This window comes from Dromiciops gliroides, chromosome 1 (genome assembly GCF_019393635.1).
Source record: "Dromiciops gliroides isolate mDroGli1 chromosome 1, mDroGli1.pri, whole genome shotgun sequence".
NCBI classification, from domain to species: Eukaryota; Metazoa; Chordata; class Mammalia; order Microbiotheria; family Microbiotheriidae; genus Dromiciops; species Dromiciops gliroides.
In genome coordinates this window covers 279,350,376-279,370,630 of record NC_057861.1, presented here as the reverse complement: position 1 = coordinate 279,370,630, position 20,255 = coordinate 279,350,376, and the positions used below count along the sequence as shown (strand labels likewise).

Below are 20,255 nucleotides of genomic sequence, written 5' to 3'. Positions count from 1 at the left end.
ATCTTCTCTCAGTGCCCCAGAAAACACACTAAGACCAGTAGAAATAGTAGAAACTTCCTAAAGGGAGTTTCCTTACAGAGAACACCAATGAAACCATAGGCTAAAAAAAGTTTAAAAACAGCACTTATTTGTAAACAACAAAAATTGAAGTCTTTTCCTCACTTTTAATAGATTTATATTCTCATTATTAGTTACTCCCACTCTGTTACAGCAAACAGGTCTTCAATGCCTTCTCATCCTGTGTTATTGTCACCTAAGTCTTTCCATATACCCTACATTAGGGTATCAACTTACTCTACCAGGGTATCTACTACTGAGGAAGGCTTAAGATCTTCCTCAAATTTTTTAACATTTCACTGATATCAGTAAAACACAGGGCCACAGAATCTCAGAATTATAGGGGGCATAAGAAGCCCAACTCACACTTGACTAATGGACCTCTTTGCAACATAACCAATAAGTAGCTACACATACAGCCTTTATTTAAAGACATCTTTTAAATGGAAGTTTAATATTTTGCAAAGCTGTCAATGTAAAAAATTAAGAGGGGCAGCTAGATGGCACAGTGGATAAAGCACTTACTAGCTGTGTGACACTGGGCAAATCACTTAACCCTCATTGCCCCTTAAAAAAAGGGGGGCAAATATTAAAAAAAATTAATGTTTTCAAATAGCAAGCATTTGTATTATCTATGTCCTATACCTTCCAAACTTCCTTACTCTCATCAGTGAAAGAAAAGGGTAGATCTTACAGAGGGATATTCCAGGATGAGGAAGCTCCAGCCATTGAGGGATGCTCTAAGATACAACAGCAGCGGAGGTGTGACCTGACATCCAAAATGTCACAAACAAGATCAGTATAGGGTATAAAAGTTGTTTGGCCTGATCACCCCCCACACTTAAATAATGGAGATCCAGGAGGAACTCACCTAGGAGATTAGGGGGACAAATCTGGTGGAGGGGTATTTCAAGGTGAGAAGGTCCCGTGGAGGACATTGAATGTTCCTGGGTGAGCAAGTCCAGGAGCTAAGGGAAATTCCAGGATGAAATATAATTTTGAAGGCCAGAGGGGAGAAATTAATGTGCCTCTTTTCCCATAATCCCTGAAACAATTGTCCTTTTGTTCTTTGTTCAACTTCTCAAATCTGATGGATATGAAATGGAACCACAAGAGTTGCTTTAACTGCACTTCTGTAATTATTAATAATTTGGAGCCTTTTTTCATATGGTTATTGATAGCACTTTCTACCTTCCACCTATTGTTCCCACTGCTGTCCTCTAGCATCAAGCATAACAAACCTAGCCTTTTCACATATTAGGGCCCTTCAAATACAAGAAAACAGTTATCGGATATCTTTCCCCTACCTTCCCAAAGTGTTCTCCCATACAGGTTAAATATCCTCCATTCCTTCTACCTATGCCATGTCTGTATGGCTTCCGATGACTTCACCAACTTCTCCATTGATCATCGTTTCACTATATGAATAGTCCACCTCCTTTTCTAGTTTATGATACCCTTAATGATGTCTTTCATACCATTCTTACTTCAAATAAGTGCTTGTATATGTCAATCAATCTCCACCTACCCTACATCATTGCATTGCATTCTGAAACACCAATAATTGTGGTTTCCTGAGAAGTATATGGGGTTTTCTGATTCATAGTGATACAGCTTCAATGAGAGAACATCAATGTTAAAAATATGGGCTTTTGTAACAGTAAGGAACTTGAATCCATTCAATGAATTTGCAATTTCTCAATAAGATCTAACATTATCTCTTCCCTCTATTCATTTCTGAGTTTACAGGACTCTCCATTTCAGTGACTGTTCTGGATATAGCAGACTAATTCAATGGGTTACCTATCCAACTTCAGGTCATAATCTGGATAATTATGAATTTTCATCCATTTTTCTAAATGTTTGATTGCAATATAATCTCTTTCAAATAATAATATTTTTTCTGAGGATGTCCTATAATGTTCAAGTATTGATAAAATTACTACAAAGTCATTTGAAGAAGTACACTATTGAAAGGATAACTCTTCTACTTGGAATCTGCCAGGACCTTCTCCAAAGCAGTGATAATATCTTATGTATCTGAGTTTTAAATATTTTGCTACTCACTTTATGTTAATATTCAGTATGCTAGGTTAGTTCCAACGTCACATCTGCCATACTCTTGTATAATTTTTATGTATTTGTGGGAGACACCTTGTTGGAGGAAAGCTTTTAAAATCACATTTTGTACTCCTTAATGATTTATTTCATATTAAATCAATAAGCACAACTCAGTAAAGTATATGACCAGGAAGATATGATTTGTTTAGAAAAGCTCATGCAAAAGAATTCCAGTTTGCTTTTCAGATTTTCATCAATGATACCTCATTTGTATGCAATAACCAACTTGATAAAAAATTATGTATTTCAATCATAGTTTTCTCCCATAATAAATCTGATGAGACTATGAAAGTCCAGACATAAAAATTATTATATTTAGGACCTAGCACAGGAAAACAAAAAATGATAACAAATAATGTGTTCATTTAAATGGATGTCAACTCTGTCAAATCATTTTCTGACAAAGACTTGGTATTTAAAATATTTCCCCTAAATCATATTATTTTAATGTAAGTTTTGTACCATGCTTCTCATTGCTTATGGAACAAATACAATTTTTTTTCAATACTGGTGACATCAAAGATATTTTAACATGGAGCCAAATGACCAGTCTCATGAGAACCACAGAAAAACAAATAATATGATACTTTACTATCATCTTCCTTTCACAGTTTATAGTAAACCTACAAAGATTTCAGATTAATGTTCATTCATCAGGCACAGTTATTATTTCTGTATAACAGAAAATAGAGATGCAGAGAAATTAAACAGAAGCAGTCAACAATCTTTTAAAAATAAATCAGTGAATAAAATATGCCACTTAGGAAGGTCAAAATATGATCCTTTGCCTTTTATGGTATTCATTATAAATAAATTTATTTAAATAGTTTTCAATCTTTTTATCTTTAATAACATCTTCTTTAGAAGCTTTTCACAATAAATATGTCCCATGTACTAAAGTATGGGCCATGGTAGGATGGTATAAGTGCATAGAATGACTGGGCCTGTAGATAAAGAAGATTTGTCTTCCTGAGTCAAATCTGGCCTCTGCCACTTTCTCGCGATGTGACCCTAGGCAAGTCACTTAATCTTGTTTGTCTCAGTTTCTCATCTGGAAAATGACGTGGAGGAAGGAAATGAAAACTACTCAGTTTCCTCTGGCCAAGGAAAAACCCCTAATGGGGTCAGTGAAGAGTTGACATGGACTAAAAATGACTGAACAACAAGCAACATAATAGGCAATCATGTTCACAGCATTTTATTCAAACATTCAATCTGTTCAATAAATACTCGATGCCTAATCATATGTGTGCATTCATTGGCTACAAAAAATCAAAAGGTCACTCTGTACCACATCTAGAAGGTAAGGACTGAAGCAGGGGAGAGACAAGTATAAACATAATTTTAATAGAAGGTAGAATAAATACTTTGAGTAGTAATAATCATTCAAATCACCAAGCAACAAAAATCTAATTACCTGTGCAATTTGACCAGTCTATCAATTTGTTGGCCATGACCACAGATTTATAGGTCCTTAGATGGTAATCTTTATCCCTATAGGAAAACAAAAACAAAAGACCAAAACTACTTTTTAAAACAAAGGAAATGAACAAGCACTGGTTAACATTTTTTGTATCATTTTCCACATACTCCAGAAAAGCTTGGAAACTTCTTTGAGGATTTGTTCCATAGATGTAGTATATCCAAAGGGTAAGCACATTCTAAAATGAATTTCTAAGAATGCTCATTACACAGTGTCCATTTCTTTATATGTTTTTCTACTTGAGTAAGAATATATCTATTCTCTATTCTGTTCTGTTTATGTTTTCTAAAAATATATATCTATCTTTTTTTCACATTGAATGCTAAAGAGAAACAATGTATTCCTTAACAAAAGAGGATTTGTTCTCTTCAAATCCAGGAGCATGCCAGGAAAGAATTATAGATAAAGGGAAAATAAATGTCTTCTTATGTCCCTCTCTGTACATTAAAACTTTTCTTTCCATTTTGGAAGCATTAATACAGGCATGGCAAGGCCACACTCCAGGGAAAACAGAAGAATCAAGGAGGCAAGATGGTAGAAATTACCATACCAGTGAGCTCCCCAGCTATGACTTTCCCACACAGAGATATGGAGAAACAGTGACCACAAGTATAATTTAGCCCTGGGCACAGAATAATCAAGTTTATAATTTGACAGGCCTAGATCAAAAAAGGATAAGAAAGTGACATTATATCCATAATTGCTAAAGCTAAACTGAAGGCAGTTTAGCCTTACTCACTACATTTAGCTTCTATATCTTCTGTTCATCAAGTATGATGACTTTTTTCTTTACATTATTTACTGTATTGTGCGCCATTACAACCCCAATAGAATAAATGACTGTCATACCTGGGATAACACAAATATAGATACATACATATATATATACACACACCACATAGGCATAAATAAATTTAAATATATTTCTATATACATATGCATATTTATATGCATGTGTACAGATATGTATACATGGTGCATACATGCTCTGTGGTATGTGCATATATGTATTGAGTCTGTATACTATTTATGGTATATAGAAAGATAAGCATGTATGTGTTTGCATGTGAGGATATAATGGACCATGTGAACCTATATTCACCAGGGGCAGCATTATATAATGGGAAAAATGCTAGACTTTTGGCAAAAGGAGCATGAGGAAGCTATGTGGTACAAGCCCTTAGCTTAGAGGCAAGAAGGCCCAGAATCAAATCCTGCCTCAGACTGTTACCAGCTGTGTGATCCTGGGTAAACCACTTAACTTCTTGACTATAAAAATGTCAGCTATTATTGTTATGGGCTACATCAATAACTTATGTTGCTGATATATTATTACTCAATTCAGATTAGTTACCACAAGTCAAAACATATCTGAAAAGGAAAGCCTATTGTTGGATTAATTTGGGTGCTTGTGGTAGTCTCATAAAACTACCCACATACAAAAATATTACTTTCACTCATTCCTTCTATTTTATAGTTCTTCCCATAAATTTATCTTTGGCTGGAATGAATAATAACATTTTGTAGCCAAATAAATAGTATTTCCTTAGCAGGTTCTACATTAAATATACATTTCTGATAAGAGATTTATTTTAATTGCAAGTATGATGGGAACACACATTTTTACTCTGCTCTTATTTCCTCACATATAAGTTATATCAATGCCAGGTCAAATGGAAGCTTGGTATAATTGTGTGGATATTTCTGACAGAAATAAATAATAAAATATAGTTGCTTTATAACTAAAATTTATAAGTCATAAGATTTGCACTCAAGACCTTAGAAATCATATAATCCACCCCACCGTTTTTAGTAATATGAGAAAAAATGTTCCAGATTTTTTAAGTGACTTCCCCAAGATCACAATTAACAGAGTCAGGATTCTACCCCAAGTCTTCTGATTACTAATCTAATTATCTTTCCATCACAGCACAGTACTGAAAACCATTTCACTCCTCATATTTCTTTGCATGTAGAAAGGATACATTTTTCGCACTTGAAAAATAACATATAAATACTGAGAGGGACTTGTGCAAAGTAATGTATGAACATTCCAAAAATTGGCTATTAAGTAAGGAAGTTCAGGAAATTAGAAGTTGAGAAAAGATGCTGTTTGCTTATCTTCAATGGAACTAAGGTCACTCTGAAATCACCCCAGACTATATAATCCCCTTCCCTGTACTCCCTCCATGCAGGATGATATCTTCTTGAGGAAACAGATCCAAGGGAGTGTTATTTCCTTGTTTTAACTTCAAGTAGCATTGTAGAAGACCTCAATCCCCCTTCAGAACATTCAAAGGATACCTTAGTGAACCCACTTCTGTAATTCCATCTGGAGTCTTTCATAAATATTCTGAGAACTACTGGAATTTATTCTTTCATTTTAGGCATGAAACTAGTTTGAAAAATGAGGAAAAAATTAAAACTTTAATTCATTTATTTGGGTTTTTATTTCTAAGGACTGAGATCATTTTCCTTTTATTGTAAAAAAGCTTTATCAGCACCTTAGGGTTGAGAACACTATGTAGTCAATTAAGTATAAATTTGGTATGCCCTTTAAAATGAATTTGCAACAATAAGTATTTATGATATTTAAATGTTTCTCTTATGTCTGAAGTCTGAAGTCTTCTCATTTCTCTGCAGCTATCCTCCTTAAATATTCTTACTTCCTAGTTGATCAGACCTTCATAAGTCCTATGATCTGCATCTTCATTACATAAACAGGGGTGGTCTTTCCTGCAATGAAATGGTACAATGGATAAAGTGCAATACCTGGAGTTAGGAAGACTTAAGTTCAAATCCTATCTCAGACAATTTAGTATTTTTTTTAACTCTGGTAAAATCTTTAATGTTTGTCTCAGTTTCCTCATCTTTAAAAATAACAATATTAATAGCAACTACCTCCCAAGATTGTTGGGAGAATAAAATAAGAAAATAATTGTTTAAAATATAATTGTTGGAAATAAGAAGTGTTTAGAAAACCTTGAAGTATTATATAAATTCTATTATTATTTTCATTATTATTATTATCATCATTATCTTTACCTAATCTCCAACAAATATTCCAACTCTATAATTCATAACTCTGAAATTTCGTTCTGGCCATCATACTCTATCCTTCCAGACATCCCTGTCCTTCATCCTTTCTACACCAAGTTTAGGTCTTTACCATGACCTTTATTTTTATTTTGTCTTTGGGTTTGTTTTTTTTTGTTTTGGAGGGAGGGGGGCAATGAGGGTTAAGTGACTTGCCCAGGGTCACACAGCTAGTCAGTATCAAGTGTCTGAGGCAGGATTTGAACTCAGGTCCTCCTGAATCCAAAGCCAGTGCTTTATCCACCGCACCACCTAGCTGTCCCTACCATGACCTTTAAATCCCTTTTCTGGCCACGTTGTTCCTTTCCAAATTTTGACCCTTCAGCCAACCATGTATTTTCTCTGCCCCTGTCCCGATGCTATAGACCTTCATTAAATTAATTTATATTACAAAGCATACTAGATTCACTAATAAATTATGTTATCTAATCTCAACTGGGTCCTTACTGCTTATACCAATTCTTTTACTCTTCCCTGATCAGCACTCTACTGAGGTTCCCAGTGTGGCAGATACAAAATATTTCTTCTCTTCTCAAGTCACCTACATGACCACCTCCACCCATTCTCTATCAGCAAAGAAATGTGGCATATATCACTGAAAAACAATGAAGCTATCCACTGGGGGCTCCTTCTTCTCCCCAATTCCATACTTTAAGCCATCTCAATGCCACCCCCATCATCTACTTTGCTCCAGTATCAAAAGATAAGGTGAATCCACTTGTTCCCTGTCAATGCCAGTCCCTCTACTTGTGCCCCTAATCCCATCTATTCTTATCTCCTTCAACAATCTGAACTTTCCAAAATCTCTTTCTCCATAATGCCTTCAAACAGTCCCAAATCTCTCCCATCCTTAAAAAAATAACCTTCAACCTTTCATCCTATATCATTCTTCCTTTTTAAAGTCAAACTGACAGAAACTAGTTCTCTCTATTCTTTGCCTCCACTTTATCATTTGTTATCCTTAGGAACAAATCTGCTCCTCCTTACAATTTTATCATTTCTGTCTAATAGACTACCATCATGCCAGTTATTCAGCTCAAAAACTTAAGAGTTATTCTCAATTGTTCAATTTCACTCACCTCCCATATCTAGTCATTTTCCAAGTCTCATCAATTCTGCTCCTTCAACATCAAACCCCTTTTGTTCCAATCACCCATTACCCAAGTTCAGGCCCTGATACTTCTCACTTAGATTACTGAAATAGCTTCCTAATTGGTCTCTGCCACTAGTGTTTTCCTTCTTACCCATCTTCCACATAGCCACCAAAATGATATTCCTAAAGCAAAATCAGATCTCTTCCCTTCAAAAGCTCCAGTGGTTCTCAAAATTGCCTTTAGCATTAAATTAAATCTTGCCATTTTGCAATTAAGGACTTCCACAGTCTGATTCTAGCCTATATGTCCAACTTGATCATATGTTATTTGCCCTATAATCTAGGCAAATTGGCCTATTTGCTGAACTCAACATTTCAGCTCCAGCATGTGACTTTGCAAAAGTTGTCTCCTATGTCTGGTATTCACCTTCCTCAATTCCACCTCTTTTTTTCAGCAAATACTCCTTTATTTAAAGTTTTGAGTTCCAAATTTTATCCCTCCTTCAATCTTTCCCCTTCCCCATCTGTGAGGCAGTAAACAATCAGATATAGGTTAAACATATGCAATTATCTAAAACATTACCATGTTAGTCATTTTGTATAAGAAAACTTGAAAAAAGGAAAACAATGAAAGTGAAAAATAGCATGCTTCAGTCTGTGTTCAATCAATACTAGTTCTTTCTTTGGAGGTAGATAGTATGCTTCATCATTAGTCCTTTGCGATTGTCTTGGATAATTGTATTGCTGAGAATAGTTGTCATTCACGGTTCTTCATCAAAAAATATTGCTGTCATTGTGGACAAAATTTTCCTGGTTCTGCTCACTTCACTACCCATCTGTTCTTATAAGTCTTTCTAGGCCTTTCAAAAATCATCCTGCTTATCATTTTTATTGCACAATAATAGTCCATCACCATCATAGACCAAAGCTTGTTTAGCCATTCCCCAATTATTCCTTTGATTTTCAATTCTTAGTCAATACAAAAAAGATCTGCTATAAATATTTTTGTTCAAATAGGTCTTTTGGTCTTTTTGGGGATGTGTTTGGGATATAATTCTAGCAGTGGTATTGCTAGATCAAAGGGTATGCACAGTTCTATAACCCTTTAGGCATAGTTCCAAATTACTCTCCAGAATAGTTGGATCTTTTCACAATTCCAGCAACAATGGATTAGCATCCTAGTTTACTCACATCCCAACCAAACCCAATATTTTACATTTTTGTTATATTTGCCACTCTGATAAGTATGAGGTGATACATGCATTGCTCTAATCAATAGTGATCTAGAGCATTTTTTCATATGACTATAGACAGCTTTGATTTCTCTGTCTGAAAACTGCCTGTTCAGATCCTTTGACCATCCATCAATTGGGGATGACTTGGACTTTTATAAAGTTGACTCAATTCTCTATATATTTGAGAAATGAGGCCTTTATCAGAGATACCTGTTTCAAAAAGTCCCAGTTTTCTGCTTCCTTAATAATCTTGGTTACATTAGTTTTGTTTATGCAAAAACTTTTTGATTTTATATCAAAATTATCTATTTTTTAATTTGAATTGCTGTATATCTCTTTTGGTCCTAAATTCTTCCTTTTTTCCATAAATCTGACAGATAAACTATTCCATGGTCTCTTAATATGCATATGGCTTCACCTTTATGTGTAAATCATATGCCCATTTTGATCTTATTTTAGCATGTACCTCTTGATGCCCTTAATTCCTTTCAAGGCCAGCTCGAGTTCCATTTCCTTCAAGAGGAAGAATCTTTCCTGATCTTCCTCATTTGAGGGGAACAGGTTCACTGTCTAGGTACTTAGATGGCACATTGGATAGTGTACTAGGCCTGGAGTCAGGAAGAATGATCTTCCTGATTTCAAATCTGGCCTTACTCACATACTAGCTGAGTGACCCTGGGAACGTCACTTAATCATGTTTGCCTTAGTTTCCTCATCTGGAAAATGAGCTGGATAGAAAAAGAAATTACAAACTACTTCAGTATCTTTGCCAAGAAAATCCAAAATTGGGTCATGAAGAGTTGGACTGAGCAATTCACTGTATATGTATTTCATATATAACCTATATTTATTTAACTGAGTATGTTGCAACCACCATTATTTGTAATGTAAATTCACTGGGGACAGTGACTATTTCATTGTCATATTTGTATGCCAAGTATTTAGCATGCTGCTTAGCACAGAGCAGGTACTTACTAAAGCTTACTGATTGATTGAGTATGCCTTTTCTTAATATTGGAGTCATATTCACTTATTTATATATTTTCCCTACTATGTTTATATGGCTGAGTTACTAGTCACTCTAATTCCTCCAAAATTATATGAATATTAAGAGAATATACTAATAGCAGGTAAAATTAGACCAATTATCTCTGAAAGTATTCTAATTTTGACAAAAGTATAGAGCTGGAAAATCTAGATGGCTTTAGAAGTCATCCAATCCCATACCTTCCTTTTCCAATTGAGGAAACAGAGGGCTTTGAGTCTTGCTCATGTTTTTAAAAAAAAAAAGACCTCCTTAAGTATAAGACCCAAAATTCAAACTCAGGTTTTCTGAATACAAATCCTGCATTCTTGTGCACTCTACCAAGTCTGAGATTTTAAAATTATGATCTTTCTGTCCTTTGTTTAGGTGCACGATGAGATCATATTTGGGACTTGGCTGTTCTTTAGGACAAGAACAAGAAGTGCAGTCTGGACAGAACTCTGGAAGTTTTAGACAGAATTTTCTCTGCCCTCCAGTGATTAGTTTCAGATGTAGTACAGTCATTGTTATGTAGAAATACAAAGGTCTAGAGAAGCAGAAATTTGTTTTTTATCATAAAGGATTTGTTTAAAGCATTTCAATGATCCCCAAATACTATACTACATTACAACCCCAAATCTGAATGAATAAGTTGACAGAAATGAGCTAGTCATTTGGATTCCTCTTTTCCTGATTACCCTACAAACGCTCCAGTGACCCAGTCATCTTTATTTTAGTGCTGTCTCTCTGAGATTATCTCTAATCATGTATCCACCTTGTTTGTATATAAAGGTTTGCCTGCAGTCTTCCCCATTAGGTTGTAAGTTTTATTGAGAGCACAGGAATTTTTTGATCTTTTTTATTCATATTTCATTTGCATCCCAGCACTTAGAACAGGACCTGGCACAAGTACTAAATGCTTGTTGATTTGACATAATTTGAAAAAAAGCCCAGAAATGGAGAGGCTATGGAAATTAGATGAATAGCCCTAGGACAGTTAAATGTTAACTACATTAGAATGGATACTTAATCTAATCTCTTTCAATTCTAGCTTTTCACCTTTGAAAAATGTAACAGTTTATAGATTAATAATATTTACAGAACACACAATATAATTATTTTAAGAATTTAGTAATTGGCCTCACCTTATCCTGGAGTAAACAGACTGTGAAGGCGGCAGTACAATCTTACACCTACACAAAATAAAGATATTTCAGATGAAGTAAGGTCACTTCAAGGACATATGAATAACAAATATATTAATTTATATTATGCTGCAAATTCACAAAAATTAGGAGTTATTTGAATTAAAGCAATTCACATAAATTTCAAAATAACTTAATAAAATGAAAATTGTACAATGAATATATTCCTGTAATGTGGCAAAGGATTTCAAATGCTTTCTTAATATAGGAATGTTTTGTTGAAATAGAAAAAAAATAAATATACTTAATGTATTCATAGTTTCATATAAACATAGGTAATAACGCACTGCTATTTGCTAATATCATTCTAGACATACACTTCTCCTATTCTGAACAGGGAGAAATTGTGAAGGGAACAATTGACAACTATATTCCAATGTATTTGTAGTCTTGTTCATTTGTATTTAACATTTATATCTAAATTTGTATGTAGATATGTAAACATATGCACATATATACATAAACACACACATCTACCAACATCTAGAATCTCCAATGATTCAGTTTTGTTGATCCTTTCAAGAGTTTTGCAAAGGCCTAAACTTAGGCCTCTAAAATCTGCATTCAAAAAATTAGAAGAAAGAAAATGGTTCATTCTTATACTCCATTTAGGAATTGACCATACTAAAAGAATTCCTCTGTGAATTTTTTCAGTCTCTCAAAAAAACACTGTGCCCTGATGGAGATTCACAACAGGTAAATCCATGGTTAACACAAAGTGGTTGGGAGAGTTTATTACCTTGGAAATCACATCCTGCATTTCATTTCTTGGATAAATGTCCCATCATCATAGCGTAATCTATATAACATCTGATCTGGTTTGAATGATGTTTATCAGTAACTAAGAGGACAAAAATGATATATTAATATTCTGAATTGCTAATAAACACCATGAATAATATAGCTTAACATGAATTTAATCATGAAGTCTATCTTTCATAAGGCTTAAAACTTCTAATTTGAGAAAACAAATTTCAATTTTAAACTAAATAATAAGAGCAATAAAAGCATAAAATCATAAAAATTCCTTAAATTTAAAGTGTAATTTTTAAAAACATTATAGGTTAGTAGCAGATAGTTCATACAATTCTAATACAAAACACAGTAGAATCCTAGGGATAATGCCCTATCCTTTATATTCCTATAAAATTTAGGATATTGCCTTTTCATATGCTTGGAACTCAATAAATGACTGGCTATTTCTCAGGACTGGAGGCTTTAGATATTCATTCACCAACCTGGGTGGGCCCACTCAACTCAGTCTCACTTAAACTATGCCTGATAAGATAAACTATTTTAAACCCTCTGGATTATACTACAAAACATCTTTGTGTCACCTATTCCAAAAGGTAACAGTTCTGACTATGAAGAAATGTGGTTTTTTTTTATCTCTAGGCCAAATCTCTCATATTTCACTATAGACCCATTTTCTTGGCTTGCCTTCAATAGAAACTAAAGCCAGTCCAAAAAAAAAAAGAAAAGAAAGAACTAAAGGCAGATGAACTCTAACTTCAGTATATCTATCTTTTTTATGTACATAATTGCTTGAAAAATCACTAGACTGCCACTTGGCTTTCCCTTCTGTAGGCTGTATAATCCATTTTAACTAAGCTCATATGGTGACTGCTATTCTTCAAAGAAAAATAAAAACTTTAAATTAAAACTCAAAATATGTCTATTTTAATATGTTTCTTTACAGGGGAGGAGTTTAACATTTACACAATTAATCACTTAATTCGGTGAGCTCTAACTTGTGCCTAAATAGAAGATTAGGGCTTTTGGTTATTTGCTTGAATGTCAGAATGACAGGAAGTTATCTGAATCACTAAGGAACATGAGTTCCATATGGGTACATTTGGCAGAGTGAATCAAACTCCAAATATGAGTTTGAAAAAATAAATATCTAAAGGTTTATCTATTCCCCAATTCTATCCAGGCATTTGCATTGCTCAAACCCATATAAATGAGAGAAGAATGTTATAACTAGGTAGATTCCCCAGATCTCTGGCTCTTCCTCCAAGGGCCAGCTAAAGAAATCCAGAAGCAGAAGTACATAAAGAAAAAATAAAGAGAAAAAAATCCAAAGAAGTTTTTTTGATTTCCCATGCCATGTTTTAAGGTCAGTCAGTACATTTTTTCCAACCATCCTCCTATTTTCATAAGTATTTAAAATGCTACCATAAAACTCTGCCATAATGCCAGGATATTTTGAAACCAACTGGCCTTTTGTACAACCATGTAGTTACTTGTAGACGGCTGAAGAGTGGGCCAGAAGTTCCAGGCAGACCTTCAATGTTTTTCCCTTGGCTCAAGTGGTATTGGTGCAACTCTTATCCAGCACAAAGGTCTAAATACAGAAACATTTTCACCTCTACCCAAATTCTCTCTATTTTGCTGCCATATGTTAACAGCAAATTACCTAGTTAATTAATTGGCAGATTTTCATGCCATTTTGATCTGAAAAAATTGTTTTCATGTTCTCAGTACTGCCAATGACTTAACAATGCAACCCTATCATTAGGTGTTCTGGAGTTCCCATGTATGAGCTGAAGCATTTGTCCTCAGAATATGTTGAACAAGCAAGAAGGAAGAAACCAACTCTTTCTAAATACCACAGAGAGCATATGAGCTCAAGGAAACAATGTCCACTGTACTAAGCCTTGGCCTCTGGTGAAGTTCTCAGCAATATTTGCAATGTGAATAATAACAATAATAGCCAACTTTTCTTGCTCAATCTCTCATAAAACAGATGGTTCATTCAACTTTATTTTAAGAAATTCTATTTTCACTGAACACAGCTGGGACCACATACTAATGAAAGTAGCATGTCTGGCTCATGTTTCTATACTCTAATGTAAGTATTCTTTTATTGTGAAACCATATGATGTGGGGTTTTTTAACTCTTTGTTGGATCATTGTATTTTGTAGAAAATTAAATATCTGTAGATAATTTTTGGCCAAGAAAAGCTTTCTATTTGCAAAAGGGTCAATACTTGGGTTTTTTTTTTTTCTGACATTCTGCAGCATAACTCAATCTGACATTATACATGGTGATATCCAGATAAAGGATGATAATACCTACTGAAATCAAACTATGAACAAAACAAAACAAACAACAAACAAAAAATACCCTTAACAACATTAACCATTGCACCACTAATTGACTCCTATTATGATAAGTATTCATCACTCCAAAAGTTTCAACTCCCACAAATCAACTTTTAATTATCACTTGCAAATAAGTTTGCTAAAATGCATTGTGTTCTCTGTGTTCATATTTCAATGTGATGATTCACTTCATTCAATATCATCAAATATTTGCTTAACAGCTAGCTTAAGTCAGACTGGAGGATAAAAGATGAGTAGGTATGGTTCCTTCCTCAAATAATTTAAAATTTAGTGTGGGGAAAGAGGTAGGAGGGGATAGATGGGGATCCACAAATAAAGTTTGAAGGTAGGATGTAAGTACTCTTAAAAATATTATAGGACTTGGGGCAGCGAGGTGGTGCAGTGGATAGAGCACCGGCCCTGGATTCAGGAGTACCTGAGTTCAAATCCGGCCTCAGACACTTGACACTTACTAGCTGTGTGACCCTGGGCAGGTCATTTAACCTCAACTGCCTCACCAAAAAAAAAAACCAAAAAAGCAAAAACAAACAAAAAATTATAGGACTGTAGAAGAAATCAATAGTACCTTGTACAAAGTGATCCCTTAATATCTATTTGTTTAATTGAATTAATCAAGCTGGGGATATTAGTTTATATGAAGGGCAGCAACATTTGAGAAGGGGCCCTGAATGGGTGAGTAGAATTTCAACTGGAATAGATAAAAAGGCAGGGAATCCTAAGAAGAGGAAAAGAGCATGAGAAAAAGGATAGAAGCAGGAAATCAAATAGTGAGTTCAGGAAGAATGTGTACTCTGGTACACAATAATTCATTGAGTACATAAGAACATATATGCTGGAAAAGTAGTTCACAGTTACATTGTGAACTCCTTAGTATCCAGATTGAGTATAGATTTAATTCTGTAGGTAAAGAAGAAAACCTAAAACTCTATGAGGAAAAGAAATGCGCAGTGTAATAAGGAATATACTACATTTGGAGTCAAAAGTCTTGCATTCAAATCTCAGGTTATCTATTACTTCCTCATCTATAAAGTGAGGTTAGAGTGACTAGATGACCTTTAAATCTATTTTACCCCCTAAATCGTATGATCCATGGTCAGAGCTGTACTTAGGAAAATTTATCCAAGAATGGTATGTAGAATGGATTAAAGCGGCAAAGACTGGGGTTATTTATCATTATTATAATACTATTTAAATAGTCCAAGTGAAGATAATGGGGGTTCTGAATTATTATGGAAGCATAGGAGTGGAAAAGTAAGGACAGACACAAGAACAAATATCAATGTGACTTCACATCTGTATAAACCAGGTTAAGGAGGAGAGATATAAAAGATAAATCTAATTTTTCAAGCCTGGGTTACTACCAGGATACTGACTGTATTAGGAAAAATAAGGAAGTTAGTAGGTGGAGTTCACTTGGGGAATAAGATAATAAATTTTTGCTTTAGCAAATTTGAGTTTTGAGAATAACCGAATACTAATGCACTTCTAGAAACATGTCTAGACCTTTAGGTCATTGAACTTTGTAGGTAAGCAGGAAAGAGAGAAAGCCAGGTGAACAATTTTTTGGTGGTAATTATTCTGGGCCAGGACCAGATACTTTAGGCTGGGGTTGTAGATACAAAATTTGGGAAGGTCTATTTATAGAAGTGATCACTAAAGCCATGTAACTCTCAGAAGGAGAATATATGCAGAGGAGGAAAAAAAAGAGGACTGAAAAACAGAACTTTGGAGAGTGCCAGTGTTGAAGGAATGGAAAGAAGAGAAGTAAATGGGAGAAACAAGAAGTAAGAGAACATCAGTATGAGAATCAAGACAATTTGGAGACATGGATAGAAAAAATAAACTTTAAGAAAGGGTGGGGTGGTCCAAAAGTTGAAGGGAAGCTGAAATGGAAAAAGACAAAAATAAACATTGTTAATTTGTAGACTAGAAGTCCCTGGTGACCTTCAAGAGAGCAGTGTTGGCCAATGGTTGTGATAGAAGCTACATTACAAGGGACTGATTAGTAAATAGTTTGATATAAGATGAAGGCAATGAATTGCTACTGAATTTGATTTATGATATTCTCTATCAGAATAAGAATATTATAAATTCAAGGTCTTTTTACTTTGCCAACAGAATGTGTTGGCAGATTAGAACTAATAAACACACACATTCACACAAACATGTACCCAGTCATACATGAAAAACGATATATATTTATTAGGAACACAGTGTTTAGATCTCCGCTAAATATCTTGAAAAATTTAATTATAATGTAAATTTGTTCATCTACTAGCTAACATTTATATGGGTAATTTAAATGTTAATCACAATTCATTCACAAACCATGCATGGAAAAAGATAATAACTAATAATAATATTCCTAAATGCATCCTGGATGGTACAGCATATTTTATGTTCTCAGAGTCCTATTGGAATTGGGAAACCTGGGCCAGGAACCTTAAGATTTCAAACCTTCACCGGTCATGAAGTTACAGAGAACTTGTTCTTCTGGTTGAAGAACAAGTGGCCTGGGGTTATTTTCAGAACAAAAGCACAGGCCAGAGTAAGTGTGAACGTGCCTCTCTTTAACTGTACCACCTGGGACCCCCTGAAGCTTGGGACAGTACCAGCCTGGAAGCAGTGTCCCACTTAAGAAGGAGGTAAAGTCAAGTAAAATACAGGCAAGATGAGCAGACAGAGAAAGATGAAGACCACAGAAAGTTTCTTTAGTAACAAGGAAGATCAAGGTACACCCTCAGAAGAAGACCAGCAACGTCAAGGCTTCCTACATCCAAATCTTCCACAAAAAATATGAATTGGTCTCAGGCCATAGAGGCACTCAAAACAACTTTGAAGATAAAGTAAGAGACATAGAGGAAAAAACAAGAGTGATACAGGAAAGTTATGAGAAAAAAAAATAAAACGGCTTGAAAAATCAATAGTAAAGCTCTCTGAGAAAATAATTGCCTAAGATTAGGATTGAACAAATGGAAGCTAGTGACTTTATGAAAAACCAAGACAAAATAAAGCAAATCCAATGATTTTTTTTTTTAAATAGAGGGCAATATGAAATATCTTCTTGAAAAAAAACAGCTGACCTAGAAAAATAAGAATCCAGGAGAGAGAATTTGAAAATTATTGGACTACCTGAAAAACTATGATCAAACAAGAGCTTAGACATCATCTTCCAAGTGATTGTCAGGGAAAATTGCCATGATATTCTAGAAACAGAAGGTAAAATAGAAATTTAAAGAATCCACTAATCACCTCCAGAAAGAGATCCCAAAATGAAAACTTCCAGGAATATTACAGTCAAATTCCAGAGATCCCAGGTCAAGGAGAAGATATTGCAGGCCACCAAGAAAGAAATATTTCAAGTACAGTGGAAACCACAGTAGGGATAGCACAAGATCTAACAGCTTCTACATTAAAGGAGCAAAAGGAATGGAATATGATATTCCAGAGGACAAAGGAATTGGGATCACAAACAAGAATCACCTACCCAACAAAACTGTGTATAATCTTTCAGGGGTGTGTGTGTGTGTGTGGGGGGTGAATGGGACTTCAATGAAAAAGAGAACTTTCAGGTATTCATGATGAAAAGACCTGAACTAAATAGAAAATTTGACTTTCAAATATAAGACCCTAGAGAATGATAAAAGGTGAACAAGAAAAGAAAGCAAGAGGGATCTTAAATTGTTAAATTGTTTAAATTCCTACATGGGAAGATGATATGTCTAAATCATAAGAACTTTCTCAGTATTAGGGCAGATAATAGGAATAAATTTAGACAGAAGGTACAGGTAGGAATTGATTATGAGAAAGTATGGTATCTATAAAGCATTTATTTATTGTTTATCATTTTTGTTTATTTATTGTGGGTCAGTCAGTGTTGGGTGGCATGCCCAGGTCAAGCAATGGGTGAGGTCTTGTGTCTGAGGCCAGATTTGGGCTCAGGTCCTCCTGGGTCCAGGGTGGGTGCTTTGTCCCACTGTGTCACCTAGATGCCCATGATAACATCTCTAAAGTAAAACTGAGGGGTGAGAGGATTGCACTGGGGGTGGAGGAAGGGGAAAGGTAGAGTGCGGTGAAATCCCACATGAAAGAAGCAGGAAAGGGCTTATGAGTGGGGGAGAGATATGGGAGGAGCAGGGTAGCAAATAAGCCTTACACTCATCAGAATTGGCTCAAAGACCTTAATTTCATTAGAGTTGGCCTAAAGAGGGAACAACATACACACTCAATTGGGTGGAGTAATCTTTCTAACCCTGCAGGAGGGTAGGAGGGGAAGGGGATAAGGAGGGAGGGTGAAAGAAGGGATGACAGATTGGGCGAGGGGGCAGTCAGAAGCAAAACACTTTGAGGATGGATAGGATGAAAGAATATAGAAAATAGAGTAAATATCATAAGGGAGGGAATAGAATGGAGGGAAACACTTAACAATAGTAACTTAAAAAAATTTTGAAGCAGAGGCAAGAGTAATGTAAAATGATGATGATGAAGAAGATGATGATGAAGATTGTCAAATGGATTGATGATGATTGGATGAAGATGAGAAGTGATTGAGGAGGAGGACTGATTAGAAATCATGAGGATGAAGTGATGAAGATGAGGTTTGATTGATGATGAGGAGCATTGATTGATGATGATTGATGATGATGATGCTGTGAAGAAAATTCTTTGTCAGATATAAGGTACTATATAAATGTTATCTATTACTGTTGTTGCAATAATCAACCTCATGGGTTTATTATAAGTAAATCACTCTTTAAAGTACTATATAAATAGAGTTTGCTATAAAAAAATGAAAAGTGAATGAGCATGATGCTATCAGAAAAACCCGGAAAGACCTTCATGAGCTGATGCACTATGAAATGTACTGTATACAAAATAACAGCAATACTGCAAAATGATCTGCTCTGAATGACTTGGTTATTTTTAGCAGTGCAATGATCCAGGAAAACTCTGAAGGTCTTATGAAAAATGCAGTCCATCTACAGAGAGAGAACTAATGGTGTTTGAATACTGATTGAAGGATAATTTTTTGTGTTCCTTTATCTGAAGTTTTTTGTCTGTTTTCTTTCACAACCTGGCTAATTTGGAAATGTTTTTCATGACGTCTCATATATAGCTTATATTTAATTGCTTGAATTCTTGGGCAGGGGGAAGGGAGAGAGGAAGTAATTTGGAATACAAAGTTTTTTAAAATTTGATATAAAAATTTGTATTTTCATGTAATTTGAGGGAAAAATAAATTCTAAAACATAAAAAAAGAATGAAGACCAAACAACAACAAATGACTGTGTCCTTTTGACTGACAAAAGGTGACAATATATGATGTCATTTTAGAGGAGTTAGGGAAGGAAGAGAGGACATTAATTTAATGTTCTTCATGGCTATCATACATGGGCAGACAAGTACAGACTACCTTTCAATAAGTATTATGGTACTGTCAATGAAAGATTTTTTTTTAATGAAAATATCTAAAACTGTATATAGAAGGGGGAGGAAGAATACATTGAGAACAAAATATAGAAGATTGGTAAAGTTGCAGAGAAGGAGGAAGTGGAAATCAAAAGCTAAGGTGGAGGGGCATCTAGGTAGCTGAGTGGACAGAGCACCGGCCCTGGAGTCAGGAGGACCTGAGTTCAAATCCAGCCTCAGACATTTGACACTTACTAGCTGTGTGACCCTGGCAAGTCACTTAACCCCAAGTGCCTCACCCAAAAAAAAAAAAGCTAAGGTGGAAGGATTGATTTTAACAAGAAGGAATGTCTTTTCCTCTTCTTTAGAAGAGGGCTCTTGTCACTGATTTTTTTTGGAAAGG

The 20,255-nt window shown here is 34.8% G+C and overlaps 1 protein-coding gene across 1 annotated transcript in view; it reads right to left on the bottom strand.

Annotated features, from left to right (window-relative positions):
- Nucleotides 1–20,255, bottom strand: part of PREX2 (phosphatidylinositol-3,4,5-trisphosphate dependent Rac exchange factor 2) — a 417,236-nt gene that overhangs the window by 203,294 nt on the left and 193,687 nt on the right. Inside the window, 6 exon segments of the mRNA XM_043975911.1 lie at nucleotides 426–438; nucleotides 3,610–3,679; nucleotides 11,261–11,304; nucleotides 12,055–12,091; nucleotides 12,094–12,141; nucleotides 12,144–12,155. Of these exon segments, the coding sequence (XP_043831846.1) occupies nucleotides 426–438; nucleotides 3,610–3,679; nucleotides 11,261–11,304; nucleotides 12,055–12,091; nucleotides 12,094–12,141; nucleotides 12,144–12,155 (224 nt within the window).